This window comes from Oculina patagonica, chromosome 14 (genome assembly GCF_052425735.1).
Source record: "Oculina patagonica isolate OP01 chromosome 14, crgOcupat, whole genome shotgun sequence".
In the NCBI taxonomy this organism is placed as follows: Eukaryota; Metazoa; Cnidaria; class Anthozoa; order Scleractinia; family Oculinidae; genus Oculina; species Oculina patagonica.
In genome coordinates, this window is record NC_135771.1 from 9,932,706 (window position 1) to 9,953,686 (window position 20,981).

Below are 20,981 nucleotides of genomic sequence, written 5' to 3' on the forward strand. Positions count from 1 at the left end.
GTGTCGCTCCAGTCTACGCGCGAAAATCAACATGGCGGAATTAAACGGTGTAACTTTTTTTTTCTCGTTATAATTCATCGCGTAAATCATGATAAGAGTTGACGATTGGTCTGATCTGGTCAAAAATCATTAACCATGTTCCTTAAAGCTTTTAGAGTGAAGTCCAATACTGCAATCCGAGGATCTGATCGGTAGGTGGCCTTCACTGTTTTTGGCGTGTTGGTTCAATATCAAACATTTTTTTTTCTTTGGAATTTTTAACCATATTTTGTTTGCTAAGTTATATGTGGCCTACGATAATTTTCACTCAGATGTTTCATGTACTTTTATGTGGTCTTTCTATGTCTATTTAGTACATTGAAGTTAAATTTCAACTTAAATATAAAGTAATAAATTAAAGCTTTTTACTGTGATATAAATAAGTATATAACGTCCCTGACGTCTCCCTACCCGGTAAATAAGCTTAATCATGAAGATTTATTTTATTTTTTGATATTTTACCATTTATATAAAAATATATCTTTGAAATTATACTATCAATCACTTGGTATATATGTTTAAACATCTGTATCCCCCCTCCCCTTCCCTGCCTCCCTCTCAGGCTAGAAATCAAGCGCCAATTTCTTGCTTAAATGTTATTACAATGTTCACCCTGAGAATTTCAACACTTCAACTATAATTAATCAGTTAATTGCTCAATCAAACCAGCAGTCTCTGCCCTCCTCTCATTTAGTCTTCTACAATAAAATAACTTGTCTTGGTACCTGAGGTGAATTACGATTTGCACTGGTTCTGTTTAAAAATCATCAGACGGAAGCTGAGGTCAGATGTAAGCAATGCCTTCCCCACCTTATCACAAGATGAGCTTTCTGAGATCATCCCAAACAAAGAGGAGATTACTGTGATGCGTATAATGACTCATTCGGGACAAAATGTTACAGTTTTTTGTCTCAGTGGGGAACCAATATTCTTCGAGATAGAAAAGAAGGTGTTACCAACAGGTATTGAGATACACACTATAAAATGGAAATTATGTTGATTATTATTATTTTTTTTCCTTTAAAGTCATCAGGTTTTTTTTTCAATCAATATCAACCCTCTGACATACAAAGGGGGATGGATGCCACCCCCCCCCCCCCTCTCCCCCTCCACACCATTGAGGTTTTTTTTCGTAATTTTGGAAAGAGGATTTTTTCTGCAATGCTGAAACTTTCAGAAGCTGTTCATTCATTCCTTTCGAAAATTTTGATATGTCAACCATGTGTCCACAACTTTTGACAACAGTACTACTTTTTGTCTTAAGACAACTTACTGTACCATACATGTTGTATAAATTACATGTAAAGTATCCTCTACACTCCATGGGCCAGTGTATGTAACAAATTTATTCTCCAACCTGAATGCTGTTTAGCCTAACCATAATTCTGTTTACTAATTAAAACACTACAGTAAGCCTTATATGATAACCAGAAATTTATTTGCATCCTTATTTCATGCATTTGCCATGCTATGATAAACAGCTTCCAAAATTTCCTCTTGTTTCTGCAGTTCCTTCAACCTGCAAAAGATATCTGGCATTTTTAAAGTTAACTGACTAGGAACACCAATTGAAAGTTTTTGATGTACATGTACTGTAATATGAATTAATATTACAGTAACTGCAACCTCATCCCAAAGCTTCAGGATCTAATTTTCCTCGGGGCAAATATAATGTTATCTTGACTAGAAAGGCATAATTTTACCATCATTTGTTTCTTTATACTATAGTTTATACGCTATGGAGATTTCCTGGCATGCTGCTCAGTTTCACAACATGGCCTCCCGTATTTGACAAACTTAAAGGAGGAGCAGGTATATGTGATTGATTTTCTCTATCAGTTTTTTCATTAGTGGTATGTCTCCACTATCAGCACAAATTAACAATTATTCTGTTAGCTTCAATTTAATATTTTCTGATTATTACCATAAACCCGAGGAGAATGTAATAGTTACTACGTCCAATTTTATCCATACAGTACAGTACGACCTTGACATTAATGAAGGGCTAAGGGACTGGCAAAATATGTTTGCTTAATTGAGGTTTCATTATTAATATTAAGTTCCTCAGCCATATATTGTACTATTACTGGGGTGAGAAATAATATTAAGCCGAGGACTTCGTTTAGAGGTTCATTAAAACAAGGTTCCACTGCACCCCTAGTTAGAGTAGGATCAGTTATCCAGGGCAAGTAAGTGACAGAGTCCCAGTTGCTTCATTCTATAGAAATCTTGAATTTATAGAACTGAAAAAGAACATTTTTTAATGCTAATTTAATTTTAATTTAATTTAATTTGTAATAATTATTTTTTTGAAGACTTGATGCTTCCCGGTGTCATCCTACCATCTGATGGTTTGTCAGGCTTAGGAAAATTTGAGAAGGGTACAATATGCAGTGTTTGTCTCAAAGGGAACAGGTCAGTTAGCCTTACATAATCTGGAATCCCCTTTTCACATTTACTTCCGAGGGAAACAAAAATTGGATGAGAGAAATTGGGGGTGAAATTGCAGCAATCAACTTAATTATAAGGGGTGTCGAATGGTAAATTTGAGACTTTGTGAGACGGCGAGACTGATATCTTTTATGCGAGCCCAAGACTTTGTTAGCCTTAAAAAATTCCAGATTTCTGAGAAGGCATCCCAGAAAAATTCGAGATGACAAGACCCCTGAAATTAATTTTTGGCTCAAATTTTGTGAGACATGCATTTTTTGAAGGACCTTCGCCACCCCTTACTTATTGTGGCAAAACTAAGGGAAAGACATCTACATGCAGACAGCTTTAAATTATAACAATCCATCAGCATAGGCACATAATACGTGCAGAGTGTTGTAGGTCATGTCTTGATAGTGTTTAGTGTTCAAAGCACTGAGTTTCATTGAGTTTTGAGCTGAGAACGATTTGTTTGCTAAGAGTTATTTAATATATTAATACAGTATGCACCCATTAAATTAAACTGACTGTGTAAAGCCCAAATTTGGCTTGTAGTTTTGGCGAGTACAGAGATGTAAATGGGGAAAAAATTAACATCCTAACCATAATAGACACTATCTCTCCATTACATGCCCACCTCCAAGCCCCCAAAATATTAATCTTCTGTTGTTTCATGTCTCGGGTATTGATAAAATCATGTTATCAATAAATACACTTTGTAGCAAAATTATGTGGGCTAGTACATGTAGATTAACATGTACTTGTAAGCAATGTTTTTCTATTAGCAGCAGTTTCAGGATGGGTCAGAGTTTTTAGGTATGTGATTATATACAGGGAGGGTTTAAATTTTTTTACTTAAATTGGACCTTTTGTGAGTAAAATGTATACTGTGTTTTCAAATTTTTTGGTATAATTTTACATGATTTTGCAGGAAATTTTGGGTATACTGGATATGTGCTTTTCAGGTGTATCATTTGGTAAACCACTTACCCCCCCTGGCCAACCCTGCAGTTTATTTTGTCTGATTTTTCACTGTCAGCAATTTAGCCAAGTGCTGAAGGATAGCTTTTCTCACTGGATGTATTTATTATGTTTTGTTTATCAGAGCCCCTGTGGCTGTTGGAATAACACTGGTCTCCAGTAAAGACGTATTAGAGGATGGTTTGCGTGGTAAAGGAGTCATGATTAACCATGTCTACCTGGATCTTTTATGGTTTGTCTTAACTGCATAGTTATTGTTACATGTATTTGGTAAAATTACTTACTGTAGCATTGTAGGCACGTAATGCATGCAGACTGCACATTAAGAATTTTGCGGCCCTTTGCACACATTGCAGGCCTATAGACCAAAATAATTGCAATTTGCATTCTTAGACAAGATGAACTGTTACACCTGGTTTATAGTTCAGTTGGTACACTTGTATCAATTACTGATCAGTCTATACTTTGAGGAGGGATACCGTAAAATTCCAGTGATAACTGGAATAACCTCCCCCCCCCCCTGCCTCAAAAGCCCCCTGGTTATAGGCCCATCTACCTGGAAACAAAAAATACATCCGATTATAAGCCCCGCTCCCCCCCCCCCCGGATATAAGCCCCCCTAAGCTAGATGACAGAACTGAACAGGGCTAAATGTTGCTTTATTATGACTTTTTAACTTAATAATGTATTTTGACCAACACTGCCATCGCTCCTTTTGAAACGTTTTTTTTTTATTCTGCTTATAAGCCCCTGTGGATAGAAGGCATGCAGGTAGTATGATCCAAGACACAGAGTATTTTTAGAGTTTGGCTGAGGGCTAAAAAAATGTACTAGGCAACAATGCACTGCCAAGTACAGTCATGTGGAATCCAGATTTCTCAAAAACCTCCTGATACATCCGACCAACAGTTGTTTCCCTTGGAGATCTGCTTCATCTCCCCCCCCCCCCCCCGAAGCTAATTTTGTAAACTCCCCGATATCTCAAACCAATTTTTGTTTCCCTTAAAGGTTCAAGGAAATGGGGATTCCGCTGTAAAGATTTCTGCTAATAACCCCGGGGGGGGGGGGGGTGGGGGTGTACTCCATATAATGGCCTATACGGGGAGGCTCCGCCCGAAAGGGGTACCTTTTTCAGGCTTCAGGTATATAAAAGGGTAGGGATTTCACAAGTTTTGGTATACGAAAGGGTATGAAAATCCGTCATTTAGATTTCAAAGAGGGCCTTTAGTTAATATATTTCGAACAGACGCACTTTATGGCTGTATTGTTTTAATTTATTTAGCGCTGCATAAAAATGACAAGAAACGTCCTGTTCTAAGTCTATGCCATGTCTATTAGGTATATGAAAGGGGTACCTTTTTTCAGTAAAAGGTATACGAAAGGGGTACAATTTCTGTCAAAATGGTATATAAAAGGGTAAGGAGTAAAAGCTTGGGGCGGAGCCTCCCCGTATAAAACTTTTTTGAGTGCATTTTTTGCATTTTCCATTTTTCAGGGCACAGGGAAGCAAAACTCAGATCCCTCAACTGGACATTGTAGACGATGAAGATGGAACTGGTGAGATGAATGATTTTATGGAAGAATTGTCCATTGATGAAACAGAGAATGTTGACCAAGATGGAGAAGGAGCAGGTAATAGCATTTAATGCATTGATGCGGTAGCTAGAAAGTGGTATGGTGTCCACCATTGTCCTACTTTCTTCCCCAGGGGGGTACTCTGGCTTGTTAATGACGGGGATGATCAAAGGATTTTTTTGGGTTTGAAATTTTCGATTCCCGGATTTTTTTGGGTTGAAAAATTTGGCAAGTATTTTTTTGGGTATCTTGATTTAGATAGGGGATTTTTGGGGTATTTAAAACGAACTAATGTGCCTTGGCACGGCCTTGGCATATTTATGGTATGATGAATAAACAAAACGAGCGTTCTTTGTGTTATTTTATTGCACCTCCTGGCAATTTAGGTGTAATTTGACAAGGGATTTTTTGGGGGGTTATTTTTGGTTCAGGGATTTTTTTGGGTAATGTCGGAAGATTTTTTTGGGTCCTGAATTTTGCCTCCATTCGATCATCCCTGTCATTTACAAGCCAGAGTACCTCCCCCCCCCCCCCTGGGCTTTCTTCTTTATGTCATTATGTTTCATGAGACATCTCAATGTAAATTTTACACATTTAGGTACCTCTTAGATCTTTTCAACCTCTAAAAGGGAAGCAGAATTAATTAAAGTCTACTTCCAAGCCAAAATGGTGCACCAGGATGACACAAAAACATGCTACAATTGCAAGAGCATGCATAACCCAGTTTTGTAGCAGTTTTTGTAGCATGAAGGGACCAGGAGTAACTTGTTATCCAACCTGCAGCTGGATGGGATACTAGCAGCCTATTGTGGCATTGACCCCCTGGTATTTCTTTTTGGGGGTTTGCCCTGGCCAACAATTGCTGATACACGTACTCATTTACACTCCTAGGAGAAAAGAGGTGCTGTCCAAGAACGATGCTGTTGCCCTGACCAAACTTGAAACATGGCCTCTCGTTTAGTGTCCAGTAATGTTTACAATAGATACTCACAGACAAAATTAATTTCAAATTTCAGAGAATACATGTACAGATGGATCTGTACAGGAAGAAACTGACAAGAAAGATGAAGGTTGTGATAAGCAAAGCAATGAAGTAAACCCCATGTCTTCAAGTGCTGCAAGTGCAGAAGATGAGGAAAATGAAGAGAAATTTGTTGAAGGATCCTCAACACTAGATCCAGAAGACAGCACAAAATCGCAGGACACGCTTTTAGGTACTAGATTATTTTGTTAACAGTCTTGTTGACACTACATAATGATACAGTAGAATCCCGATTTCTTGAACCTCCAGGGGAAACGAAAATTGCTTCAAGAAATCAAGAGGCTCGGGAAATCAGGGGTACAATTACAGAGAAGTACTACCCAAGGGAAACGAAATTGGGTCGAGAAATTGAGACGTTTGGAAAATCAGTGATAAAATTACAGAGAAACTGGCAGGGCTCGAGACTAACTTTTTTGCTAACTAGCCAAGTGGCTAGTGACAGCTTTGATTTCACTAGCCAAAACTTATTTTCTGCTAGCCACAATTTTAAGCATAGTTCTTCTTTAAGGGGGGGGGGGGGGGGGTGAAAACAATGTGCGATAATGTTTAAACGTTGAGCCGTAAAATGTTCCTTAAATCTTCATGTTTTTTTTTTCTTACAAAATTGGGCTTTGTCCTTTACTATAAAAATTGTACATGTACATGCTTTTTTGTCAACTAGATTGTTTAAAGCTTCACACTCTATAATGTCAACAGTTTACTTAATTATATTCTCTGAGAAGCGATTTTAATAAATGCGGTTTCTTGCCACTAATGCCTGATTTTTTCACTAGCCATTTTGGCTAGTGAAAGGCCAAAACCTACTAGCCAAAACTGCATTTTTACTAGCTTTTGTCTAGTTGGCTACCGTTAGTCTCGAGCCCTGGCAAACTTGTACTTTCCGTGGGAAATGAAATTTGTTTCGAGGCACCGGGAGGTTTGGGAAATCAGGGGTAAAAATTACAGAGAGGTACTATCCACGGGAAATGAAAATTGGTGCAAGAAATCAAGAGTTTTGAGAAACAGAGGGTTCAAGAAATCAGGATTTTAGTCTATGTTGTATGAGATGAAGTGGCGTAATGGATATCACTGTAGACTTGTTGTCGAGAGGTTAAGGATTGAGTGATGGCCAGGCCCATTGTGTTGTATTCTTGGGCAATTCTCTAAACTCCTACCCAGTATGCTAAACAAAATTCTCCTATCGTGCAACCATAAAGCACAAGCGTTACACCAAGTTACTGAATAGCATCTAAATGACGCTGAGCTAAATGCCCAAAAACTGCAGGATGCATTAGTGTTATCAGAAATTGAGTACTTCTTACTCCAAGTGCTTAAGAGTTAAGTTTTCTTGAAGGAAATCCATGCGGAAATTTTGCATCATAACTATTCAATATGTCAATTTTCACAGACAACATGGATGATCTTCTAGAGTACTGCTTCTTTTGTGCCTTGCTGAGGATGAAAAAAGTGGAATTACCGGTGCTAACTAGCACGTTTTCAAGAACTTACCTTTTGCCATCCTGGTGAGTTTATTGCGATAACATGTCAATTGAAAGTTTTCGTGTCAAGGTTTTTCATAGTTTTATATAGCGCAAGATAAATAAGTTTTGAAAAGGAATTCAAGAGATAGAGGCCACTAGTGTTCTATGTAAAACGCCTGCCCAGTTACTGCGGAGCCTTTGCTAACGGACACATCCCATAAGCGGGCACCTCCAACAAGTGCACCCTTCAGCATGGTCCCAGCTACAGTCAACCCTCGCCTTGCGAACACCCCGCTATTGCGGACACTCGCTATTACGGACAAAATCCAGATCCCCGGCGAAAGAGATTTGACTGGAAATGACTCCCGCTATTACGGACTCTTGCTATAACGGACACTAAACGACGCCCCGAGCGTGTCCGCTATAACGAGAGGTGACTGTCATACATACAAACACTGACCTCTTTTGGGTAGGACACTTTTTCTGGTCCCAAGGGTGTCCCTAACTGAACAGTAAGTTCAACTGTCTGCTGGCAGGGGATGGGTGTTAAAAATATTAAAAAAATGTGTTCAGTCATAAACTCAACAATGAGTCTACTCACCCCGGGTAACTCACTCTCAGAAAGCTTTCTCTAAAAGAAAGCTTCCTCTGGCACAAAAGCTTCCTTTCTGGCAGACCGCTGTAAAATTTACTTATGATAGTTAGTATTTGTTTATGATACAAGGGGTTATCATTTTAGCCGGATAGATGTTCTAAGCACTCTCAACAGTGTTTTTTTTTTTAAATCATGTTTTTGTAGTCCAGAGGGGAGATCAGTAGACATTAAGAAGTCCTCACACAAAAAGGTAAGTTCGCGATCGGAAGGTCGCTTTGTTATAATTTTCTTATTATTCTGTTGCAATGATATTTAATATTGAGTCGTTTTAAGCTGCTTTGTTTTGTTTCTGTTTCAGTTGTCCAAATTCCTTCAGTGCATGCAAGAGCGAGGTTTGATCTCAGTACAGGAGGCGTCTAAAGGAGTTGATCATATCACCTCAATAGCTTGGCATCACCCTGAGTGAGTGCTTCTATCAAAATATCTGATCTGCCATTTTTTGCCACAGGCGAAGGAAGGAGTTTGTTTGTTGTTGTTCTTGCCTTGCTTTGATGGTTTTTCTCCGGTTCTCCGGTTTTCCTCCCTCCTGAAAAACCAACATTTCCAAATTCTAATTCGACCTGGATAGAGGACCTGCATGAAAACCAGCTAGCGCTGATGTGGCATCCTCTCTAAATATAGCCATTATATATTCACGCACAGGCTTCCACGCAGGCTTCCACCAAATTGATCATTTTGACGCCGAGTTTTTCATTTTCTCTGAACCAGTGCAGTAAATTCTTGTAAGCAAGCGCGGCACGCGAAGCTGTAGAAGAGTCGAATGCTTCTGGTAACAAAGCGGAAGAGGGCACGAACAGCACGTTTCATCGCCCAGTCTTCTCCCGCTCTGACCGTTGGTAAAAAGATTCCGCTGCACTACTCGCGCGTCACATCGTGCTTTTACACGCATCAGACACGCAATATTATTAACTAGCGCGCTGGCTCTCTGTGAACTGCTCGTACATGATAAAAAGCATGAACTTTTAGCAAGAAAAACACACGCGCGTTTAAAGAGACTGTGTCACGGATTTTAGCCAAAATTTAGGCATGGGAAATGACCTTTAAATTCGTTAAAATATGTTAAAATTACCTCGTAAAACAGTGAAGGATCATTTCAGTAACACAGCAAATACAAAAGAAGGTACGGATGGACAAAAGTGACGGAGATTGAAACGGATTGCGATATGGCTTTTTGAAATATTGTTGGTTGTTGGACTGAACAGTTTTCAACGTTATCAATTTTGCGCGTAACTTTAAATTATAACGCACGGGAGACAATCGATTGCACTGAAGCTATGGTTTTGTCATTTGGGTGCATAGAAGTAATTTCTTTGCAAAAGTTAAGCTTCATAGCAAGTATTTGGCAAAACTCAATAAAATAAACTTAACTCAGCCGTGACGCAGTCCCTTTAAGTATATTTCGGTTTAATGATGCACTCTAGATCTCGGGCCCTAACAAGCAAAGAGGACTTTTGACCATCACACCTTGCATGTAACTGGTGGTTGGTTGTTTTAATTTTGAAATTGGTGTTTGGCTGTTTTAATTGTCCCTGTGTGTACTGTATTACGTTTTCAACAGTTTAAAGGATTTTAAAGCAAATGAACCAGTTATTGAACGTGGCGCAGAGGCTGTGAGAGATCCGTCACCCTGTAATGCTCAGGTGCGTTCTTTTTCCTATGCGCTGTGTTATATTTGTAGCTGGCTAAAACTCTAGCCTTTTTAAACGGACTTCTGTCCATTCTTCTCCTCTTGAAAGACTTGACGTTTTTTTAGTTAGGCAGGTTAGGTGTCCACAATTAGTAGAGGGGACTTTTCCCCTCAGCTACGACAGATTTGACACGATAATAAAGTTGTTATTATTATTTATTATTGCTCTGTTTGACCCAAACAATTTCAAACTCATGACGTAACTCTGTAGAATGCATGCAGTGTTTCTGATTGGTTGTTATTTGCGCGCGAAAATTCACACCAAGTACAACCAATCAGAGACACTGCACAAAACTACGTCATCTGTTGTTCTTTCTTTGCGTACTTCAGCTAGAGTTGCTACACTTGTTGCCTTTACTTGCTGCCATTATTAGAGAGCTTAAATGGACTATGTCGGGGGGATTTCGCAGATTTATAGTCTAAACTGTTCTGAAATTAGTGGTAGGCAACTTAACCCTAAATAAACATTATCACTGAACATCTAAAGGAAAATGTAACCTTAATTTGCGGATAGAAATCAAGCTACAGCTATAAATATCGATATTTCGAAGACGCACGGAAACAACTTGAAAACGTTTGCCTACCTTTTTCAAATTGCAGTCCGTTTCCAAATATAAATTGTTACAAATATAAAGTTTGGTGGTTTAAAAATCTGGTTCAATCCGTGACATAGTCCCTTAAAGTAACGACGACGGCAACGTCGACGACAACGTCTAGTGAAAATGAATTTATATTTTACTTGAGAATCTCGCAATTTTCCGGACCAGAAGCACGCATTCTGCTTATTTAGCGCTTTCAGAACTAGCTCCCGCTGAATATTCAACGAGAGTGTTCAACTCTAAATAGAAAAACTAAAAATTAGCCGTCGTGGCTGAAATCAAAAATCGCAGAATTTGGTCATTTCATGTTGTTGTTCTGCGGAGAACGGCTATGAAATGTACGAAGATTCAAAACGCACGTGCAGAGTTATTATTCTGCTCATTAACCTTTTGTTTGGTGAAGTTATCGTTGCCGTTGCCGTCGCAGTTTGCTTAAGCTGTCCATTCTATCATGTGTCGACGTTAATCAAGCATTTATTTTGGAGTAACTTCCAAGTTGTTAAATGACGCATTTGTTTGTTTTGTTTCGTAGCCTCCATGCATAGAAGAGCTGTTTTCTGTATCCGCGGCTTTATTACCAATATTTTCAGAATTTGGAATCAGGTAAAGACTGAAATAGCAAGATTTCAATTTAATTGTTCAGTGATTTAGGTAATACACGGGATTTTTTTTCTTTTTTTTTCATAATTTTGAAAAGGGTACTGGTGCGGGGTTAGAGTGAAGAGAAAGGGCAACAAGCGAAGAGAAGAGAGGGGAGGGTGAGGGCAGGGGTAGGCTAACACCTTCCCCTCCCCCTCTCCCTGCCCCGTGTATCGCTCTTATCTCCAACTGAGTAAACAGTTTAATAAGTTGTAGTTTGCTTTCTTGTTTTGACTATTGTTGCTCCATTATGAAATGATAAACGGTTTCACATGTGTTGTGTTTCAGTAAAAATACAGTGTTGGGTCCTTCTGATGTCCGGTCAACGATAACAAATTATGTGAAATTACACGATCTTATATCAAGTGAAAACAAAAGGTATGTATATGCTTAATTGAATGGAAGAAAAACTGTCCAGGGTACAGGGTACAGGCATGCTCAACTTTATTGGTCATGATCAATTTCGTACCGTAGGTTTTCGGGCGCCACCGCCCCATGCAGTAACTTATACTACATACATCAGCACTTTTTATTTATCCTCGGATTTGTTGAGAAGCTTATACGGCTAATATCTCCGAGCATTTCAACAGTACGCACAGTACAACGGGTAATTATAAAGACCAGACCACAACACCGGGAACTTCATGCCCTTCTCTCGATAAGTGTGTGGATGCTTTAACGTCCCCTGCTGACCATAACACTGAAGTTACAGGAGACGGGGCCTACGGTTTATCGTCCTTATTCAAGAAGACTAGAATGTCTAACCATTTGCAGATGTCATTGCAAAGGCAGCATATTCTTCTCAGTTACGATAAGTTCTTTTACGTCCCCTGCTGACCATAACACTGAAGATGCAGGAGACGGGGCCTACGGTTTATCGTCCTTATTCAAGAAGACTAGAATGTCTAACCATTTGCAGATGACATTGCAAAGGCAGCATATTCTTCTCAGTTACGATAAGTTCTTTTACGTCCCCTGCTGACCATAACACTGAAGTTACAGGAGACGGGACCTACGGTTTATCGTCCTTATTCAAGAAGACTAGAATATCTAACCATTTGCAGATGACATTGCAAAGGCAGCATATTCTTCTCAGTTACGATAAGTTCTTTTACGTCCCCTGCTGACCATAACACTGAAGATGCAGAAGACGGGACCTACGGTTTATCGTCCTTATTCAAGAAGACTAGAATGTCTAACCATTTGCAGATGTCATCGCAAAGGCAGCATATTCTTCTCAGTTACGATAAGTTCTTTTACGTCCCCTGCTGACCATAACACTGAAGATGCAGGAGACGGGGCCTACGGTTTATCGTCCTTATTCAAGAAGACTAGAATGTCTAACCATTTGCAGATGTCATTGCAAAGGCAGCATATTCTTCTCAGTTACGATAAGTTCTTTTACGTCCCCTGCTGACCATAACACTGAAGATGCAGGAGACGGGGCCTACGGTTTATCGTCCTTATTCAAGAAGACTAGAATATCTAACCATTTACAGATGTCATTGCAAAGGCAGCATATTCTCCTCAGTTATTGTTTATTAAGACCTTAAATGTTGGTCCGGTCTGGGAGTCGAACCCGAGACCTCCCGCACGACAGTCCGGCGCTCTACCAACTGAGCTAACCGGTCGGCGGTTACAATTTCAACACAGATTGTCCGTTTTTGTCTTGCTAGGTTTCTTTTTTATCCAGAACATTTTAAGACATTTACAAGTGTATTTTCGAATTTATCTTGCAGGATGGTTGTATTAGATCCCAGTCTTACCAAGATACTCATAAACAAAAACGAGGACATTGATCTTTTACCATGGGATCAACTCTTCGAAAGGTTTGCTCTACATTACTTCTTCCCCTATATTTCTTCTCTTCGTGAATAAAAAATTAAAGGACCACTTGATAATCGGGTATGATAACATTGAACATCAATCTGACGATGAATGCTTGTCTTTGTTTTGCAGAGTGACATCAAAAATGAATAAATGTCATAAAATTACGTTTCCGGGACAAGAGCCAATTATTAGGTAAAGTATCAGTTGTGTCCTGTAGCCAGCTTCTAGGAAATTGTATACATTTGATTGATTGATTGATTGTTTGTTTGATTGAATGATTGTGCGTCCGTCTGTCTGTCTGTTTGCTGTCTGTCTGTCTGTCTGTCTGTCTGCCTGTCTGTCTGCCTGTCTGTCTGTCTATTACTTTGATTGTTTGTTTTTTTTGTTTGTTTGTTTCATCCATTCGTCCGTCCGTCCGTTCGTTCGTTCTTTGACTCGCCCGCTCCTTTGCTTGTTCGTTCGTTCGTGTTTATTCTGCATACTTTCGATATTCATATTCTGTTATTTCTAGTAATTGATGTGTCTTGTTTTTTTTTTTTTTTGAACGTGTCAGTGACCAACACTATAGCATATGCTTATTTGGTCACTGAGCACATTTTATTTTGGCTCTGTGTATTGTTATGAATGAATGAATGATATAGGTGCTTATATAGCGCATTTACAAAGCTCAATGCGCTTCACAATTAGTTATATTTTAATTGATGTAGTTTCTGTAAATAGTGTGTAATATTGTTTAATTGTTGTAAATAATGTGAAATAATAAAAATCTGAAAATCTGAATCTGTTCGTTCGTTCGTTTGTTCGTTCGTTCTTTCGTTCGTTCTTGTGCGCGTGCATGTGTGCATGCATGCACACTGCATTCACTAGTTTATTCTTTATTTTTTAATAGAAAAGGAAAGATCGAAGCCATTGAAATCAAAGTGGAACAACGGATGGGTAACAAAAAGGTATTCTCTCATTACAATTGTGGTGCAGAGCGAACGCGAAAATAACGCGATCCATTCGCCGATAACTGCAATTTGCGTGGTCTCGAGGCTGCTCTGGTCTGTACGAAAGGACCGAGAGCCAACCTCGTTCCCAGGGTCTCTCTCAGGGGCGGGGAGAGAGAGACCCTGGGAACGAGGTTGACCGAGAGTCAATTTTTTTTTCCGACCCGAACTGACTGAGTCAATCATGTACACTGAGCTTCATTTTGTTGGAAAATTGTTAATATGTCTTGGTGAATATTCTGAATTCACCGTACCAATATAGATGCAACTGGTACATTTACTCGTAGTCCTTATGATCAAAAACCCTAACAACACTCATAAGAACGCAAAGAAAAATCCAATACCTTCAAACCTAGTATACACATTGTTGTTAGTACGTGGACGAATTTCGCGATTCGTATGCCTCATATGTGTCTGTTGGCCGTGTTTGCTTTGCACGGTGTTGAGATAAAATGTACAGCCGCTGTCTTTTTCCTCTGGTGGATTGCACGCTAAAAGCCGAATGGCTTTTACCGGATCGGCTGCGACCGGCCAGGATTGCATCACAGAAGGGGTACTTTGGTAGAAGGATATTTCACAGTGTTAATGCTAGACCTAATTCTAACAAGTTATTTGAACTTTTCCCATGAGGCTCGGTGGCGTAATGGTTAGTGCGCCGGACTCCGGATTGAGCGGTCCGGGTTCAAGCTCTGGCCGGGGCACTACATTGTGTTCTTAGGCAAGACACTTTTAATTACTCTCATAGTGCCTTTCTCCACTCAGGTTTATAAATGGGTGCTGGGGCGAGTTACTGCTGGGGGTAACCTTGCAATGGACTAGCATCCCATCCAGGGGGAGTAGAAATACTCCTAACCGCTTAATTCTACATAAACCGGGACAAACTCCGGCCTGATGAGCCACTTGGCTCGACAGCAGGCTTTACTTTACCTTACCTATTTGAACTTTTTAGGTCACATTGATCCGTAATCTTGGATCCTACGGTATTGATCCACAAGAATTTGCTCACAATATACAGATAAAGGCTGCGACTAGCACTTCAGGTAACGATTAACATTTTGTCCCGGGAATGGTGGTAGGAAAAGTTCCAGTGATGAGATGGCTAGGATCATGACATTCGACGGAAAATGAATTTGTACTGATAATTTATGTTCCGTGCGAAATGTGTTTACGTAGATGGCATGGCAAAAAATCCATTTTCGGATACTTCGTTTATAATAATAATAACTTTATTAATGTGTATGTTACATATTGACAACTGGATGGCTGTCAACAAGCTCAAATTAAATCAAGAAAAGACTGAAGTTGTTCTTATCAGCTCAAGGTATCGCCCTAGGCCTCCTTTAGAGTCTCTTCAAATTGGCAATGTGAACGTTGTACCAACATCCTCAGCTCGAAATCTGGGCGCTATTTTTGATCAGTGTTTTAACCTTGAGGAACACATCAAATCAATCTGCAAGTCTTCTCATTACCATATAAGGAATCTAGCCAAAATTAGAAAGTACATTGATGAAGAGAGTGCCAAAACTGTTGTTCATGCCTTTATTACTTTGAAGTTGGATAACTGCAACTCACTGCTATATGGTCTTCCACAGCATCTACTTTCAAGATTACAATCCGTTCAAAATACGGCAGCTCGAATTATTACACATACTAGGAAATTCGATCATATTACCCCTGTGCTTAAGAAGCTGCACTGGCTACCTGTCCGCTATCGTATAATTTACAAAATTCTCTTACTAGTCTACAAAGCTCTCCATGGGGCAGCGCCTTCCTACATGCAAGAGTTACTTTACTATCACACCTCTCGGAGATTCTTAAGATAATCTACACACCACCTTCTGGCGACCCCCAAAGCAAAATTAAAAACATATGGAGAGAGAGCGTTTGCCGTGGCAGCCCCAAGGCTGTGGAACACAATCCCACTTGAACTTAGATTAAGTCCTTCTATTGACATTTTTAAGAGACATTTAAAAACGTACCTTTTTAAACAGGCTTTTTAATTATTATTTTTTTTTTAGGTACATTTGAACTTATATTTGTAAATATCCGTTTTTAAAATTTTTAGAGTTTTTAACTTTTTAACATAATTTTATTAATATTTTTTATTGTAAAGCGCCATGAGCAATTAGTGGATTTTGGCGCTATAAAAATACTTTTATTTATTTATATTTATTTATACATCTAGCAGTGAGGAGATCCCACTGCTAATAGTGGACACCCAACTAAAATTACCAAAAATGAGTATAAAATCGAAGTACAAATAAACAAAAATAACAAAATTATGGAATAAAAAACATATACAGAAATATTCGATACGAAAATTAAGAATTATGAGTTGCAAAGAAAGCAACCACTACATCCATCCGCTAGGTTATTACTTAGATCAAGTCTGCGTATCTGGGCCTTGAAGTTCTTTAAACTGACGGTCGATCTTTCTTCATTTGCTATCTTGCCCCAAAAGTTTTGGGCCCAGATGTTTTTCATACGTAACAGTGTTAAATCTATGTAAATAAAAATCTCTCCGCCGTAAACCATAAGTCGATCAAAAACATGTTACATATAGTCCGCGAGCACAAATTATATTTAACCTAATACATTAAAATAAATATGTCTTGTAGTCTCCTAGTTTCTTTGGGAGCGAAGTATCCGTGTGATCTGAGATCAATAATCCAATCTTGGATTCTCCCATAGAAACGCACCCTAACTTTACTTTCTCATTGCTCATCAGTGAGTCAGCTTCCTGGAAAACATACTGCGCCCGGAATGCAAGTTTTAGTTCAAGGAAATCAAGTAGCTATTGTAGCGAAATTTCTTTTAGGTAAGTAAATCGATCCTTTTGGTCGGGACCAAGAATCGAGACCTCTGGACTAGACTGAAAGCCCACCCAAACACGGCCAAATCTGATTGGCTAATGGAAATTAATTCATTTTAGCCACAATCTTCCGCCCACGCGCACAATCAAACCCGAACCAGGAATTCCTGGTTCCGGTTTTTTAATCGCCCAGAGTCGTTGCGTTTCCCGTTTCCCGTTTTCATCTGGGAATGAGATTGCATAACCCATCTTGGTCAGCGGGATGGTTGTATGACGTTGCCATGGCCTCTGTATAATGCCCGGTGCATTTAAGGGCCAAAAGTCTGCCGGTATTGTAATCGCCGCCATTTTATGTAGTTGAAGCATGTTGTATTCCAATTTTAATTTCATTTTCCTTCTTTTACTTTTTCTTGCACCCTTAGTTTTCTTTGCAACTCTTAGTGCTTCCATTTGTTTTGCAATGTTTTTCTCTGTTTATCACAATTTATGAATTAATTTCAAATTAATATAATTTTATGTCAAATCAGATGAATACAAGATACCTAAGAAGTACATCAGTGGACTAGAACTGCTCAAGAGTGGCAAGAAGAAGAAATGAAAAATAGCGAATATTTATGAAATAAAGATGAATTTATGCTTCATTATAGTGTGTTTCTTTTACTTCGTGTGAACATTTTCTTGCTGTTTCCTCGAGTATCGAAGGTTCTGAACAAGGATCTGGCGAGTGGAAAAATAAATAAAATAAATAACCTTTATCTAGACACGGAAAGAATTAAAGCTATAAGCGGGACCGTGTATTTCCGATCGAATTGGAATTTGGAAGAGAACTGGAGAACCCAGAGAAAAACTCTCGGAGCAAGAACGAGAAACAACAACAAACTCAACCCACATATGACGCCGAGTCCGGGAATCTCACCCGGGCCACATTGGAAGGAGTCGAGCGCTCTCACCACTGCGCCATCCCTGCTCCCCTTATTTGGAGACGCGAATATTTGGAAGAGAATATGGGTTGCTCTGTTCGTATAATTTTAAGGAAACTATACACCGATATCCGGATTGCACGGGACAAGGCTGGGCTATATTAAGTGCAAAAGCATATGAATATGTTTGGAGTAATAAATCGAACACGAAAGAGAGTGTTTCATGATGACATGACGAACTTCGAGGTGTTTGGAAATGCGATGAAACACTGTCTAGGGTGTTGATATACACCTGATTGAAGAATCGTTGACCTTGATAAAAAGCATAAACCATGCCGTGAATGATGGGACCCAAATGTCTACTGGAAAATCGGAGAGGAATAATCCTCGTTTATGGCAGAATAAACATGATAATTAGACAGGTTGCATAAAGGAACATTGCTAAGCTTACCAAGGCTGCATACCCAGAATAACATTTTAATGCGATTCTGGGTATGAACGAGGGACAAGTCTAACATACAACAAGTCTAACATACTACTCGCGTGTCTGGCTACGACCGATTTGATGGTGGGTGTGATCGTTCAACCCATGTTTGCAGCGTTCATGATAACCATCGTTGTCGGTGATACATCAACTGGATCGGGTGCATTGCAAAATCTCACAGCAGTTTTTACCAGTGTTCTGTGTAATACTTCCTTTATTGACCATGTGAAAAACATAAACCATGAACAATTTAATTGTTCATGGTTTATGTTTTTCACATGGTCAACGTTTCTTCAATTAGGTGTACCTTCTCAATCGAAACTAAATCTAAGGAGTAAACGGAGAAACCACCGTCACAATCTGATTTTCTTTCTTTGTTTTAACTTGATTAATTATCAATGAGTTTGAGAAATCTATGCATTTAAAGCCATTTAAACGTTTCAATCACAAACTCGATCCAATCCAAATTAACTCTGTAACTTTTTTAATTATTTTTTTTCTTGAGCCTGTGATTTAAATGCAAATTCACACCTGATGTGTAAAAATTGACACATCATATATCAATTTCCTAATAGCGCAAACCTTTCATACTACGTCTATTTTCGTCTATTTTATTTTACTTTGAGACAGTCCTTTTATATTAAAGAAAAAAATTTACAAAACGAGCATCGTAATATCAGTTCTATTACCACAAACTGAATTACTTCAATTTTAATGTAAAAAAAAAATAATGCAACACAAGTAAATTAAATGCAAACGCTGAAATATCGCTCACTTTAAAAAATCACCGAATTACTGAAATTGAATTAAAGTTTAGAGTAATTCGGCGGTGTCGATTTATTCATTTGTTATTAAGGCAGAAAGAAAGCGGTCCTCTCTCCTGTAAGACGCACAAAAACACTTGTGTAACTTCTTTTTGATTGGCCAAAACTAAGTCAGTTGTGATTTTCCGTTGTGAGCTCATTCGTTGTTCAGCTCAGGGCTGTATTGGGTTGCACTACTTTTGGTTGCATTTAATTAAAGTACTTTTACTTTTAAGAAAACAATGAAATAAAACTAAAATTGCAAATACACAAAGAGATTAATTGAACCATGAACACATAGCTAGAAATCACCAGGTGAAGAGAAAAATTGTCAACAAGAGAAACGCATTTTAAGAAGTCCAGGGCCGTAACGAGACCTTTGCCATAGACGAGCAAGATCTTGCTAGGGGGTTCTGGGGAGATGCCCTCCAGAAAAGTTTGAAATCTAGAAGCTACGAATCTCTTCCAGAGACATTTTTCATGAGGTATTTCTTGAGAAAAATCAATCTAGTTCAACTAGAGATTATTTTCCAACAAAACATATTTTGTTTTTAAATTTTGGGAAAAAATTTAGACCAGGCAAGTGCCTCGTCTTGCCTCTTTCTAGTGACGGCCGTGAAGTCAGATTTAAGCTGATAGAAGAGAGAATGCTTTAATTACTGAATTCGAAATTTCAGTGAGAACAACCGTGAAGAAGAAGCGATGAATGCCAGTCAACCACTTAAACCATCTGCTACCGAAGCTAAAGCCGTTCTTATCTTCCTCGCAGTGATCAACATCGTCACATTTCCTGTCACCGCTGCCTTGAACGCGTTGGTAATAATAGCTGTGAAGACGAAGTCCCGACTCAGAGCCAACAAGTCTAACCTACTACTTGCGTGTCTGGCTACGACCGATTTGATGGTGGGTGTAATCGTTCAACCCATGTTTGCAGCGTTCATGATAACCATCGTTGTCGGTGATACATCAACTGGATCGGGTGCATTGCAAAATCTCACAGCAGTTTTTACCAGTGTTCTGTGTAATACTTCCTTTATTCACCTGGCCTTGATAAGTGGGGAAAGATATCTAGCCATGAAGCACACATACGCGTACAATACTGGACTTGTCACCGAAGCTCGTTTACTAATTGCTTCTGTTCTGGCGTGGTTATTTTCCCCTGTTTTGCACATTCCTCTTTCCATTGACAGGGCGGTATTTTTTATCATCAATAACTCATTCATTGGCCTGTCCATCGCCATTATCGTTTTTTGCCAAATCACGGTCTATCGCTTGGTTCGTCGACACGAAAAGGAACTTTCAACTCAGCAAGTTACAGAAGAGGCAAGGCAGAAAGTTTTGAAAGACAAAAAAGCCTTTAAACTGACAGCTATCATCGTCTTAGTTGTACTTTTATGTTATATACCTATCTGCATTTTAGGAATTGTTTTAATAAAATATCAGAGTAGCATGTCTATAATAACACTGTATACATGTTTCTTCTCAGCTGTGTTTGTCGCAATATTGAACTCGTTGCTAAATGCACTTATCTACTCGGTCAGAATGAGACAGTTTCGCGTAGCGTTTATTGAGATAACTTGTAGAGCTGTAAACGTTGTCGAGGCCGAAGAAATTGAGAGGCGAGTGTTTGGATCGCTCAACGCTGTGGGCAGTGTCGAAGCAAGACAAGGACACGAAAGAGATCAACAAAACGCGGAGCAGGCAAATGTGAACAACACTAACAATGAGATTTTGCCTCAACACGAAAATCATATTGAACAACTGAACTAGAACTCGGTTTGGAATTCTGTACACCGTCCCTATAGTATACACCTGATTGAAGAATCGTTCACCCACGAAAAGCATAAACCATGAACGATGCGAGTCAAATTTTTACTAGGAAATCTCAAAAAATATCTCGGTTTGTGACAAAATAAACGTGATAATAACGCAGGTTACATAAATCATGTTCTTGATGCTTTTATACAAAGAAAGAGAATACCTTGATTATCAATAACAGGAATAATACTAAGCTCAGCAAGGCTGTCTGCTCAAAT

General features: G+C 39.0%; 2 protein-coding genes across 2 annotated transcripts; both read left to right on the forward strand.

Moving 5' to 3' along the window:
• The first annotated feature begins 26 nt into the window (after positions 1-26).
• Positions 27-17,379, forward strand: LOC144639165 (eukaryotic translation initiation factor 2D-like). The gene is made up of 19 exons (XM_078498424.1): positions 27-191; positions 811-1,001; positions 1,768-1,851; positions 2,355-2,454; positions 3,575-3,682; positions 4,946-5,082; positions 6,042-6,239; positions 7,455-7,569; positions 8,327-8,372; positions 8,481-8,584; positions 9,741-9,822; positions 11,001-11,071; positions 11,396-11,485; positions 12,847-12,936; positions 13,067-13,129; positions 13,827-13,884; positions 14,876-14,966; positions 16,655-16,744; positions 17,266-17,379. The coding sequence occupies exons 1-19, from the start codon at positions 136-138 to the stop codon at positions 17,334-17,336; spliced, it is 1,845 nt and encodes a 614-aa protein (XP_078354550.1). The 5' UTR covers positions 27-135; the 3' UTR covers positions 17,337-17,379.
• A 2,178-nt stretch (positions 17,380-19,557) lies between these two features.
• On the forward strand, positions 19,558-20,715 carry LOC144639120 (uncharacterized). The gene has a single exon (XM_078498371.1). It carries the CDS (start codon positions 19,648-19,650, stop codon positions 20,713-20,715), a length of 1,068 nt encoding a protein of 355 aa, XP_078354497.1. The 5' UTR covers positions 19,558-19,647.
• Positions 20,716-20,981: the final 266 nt, after the last annotated feature.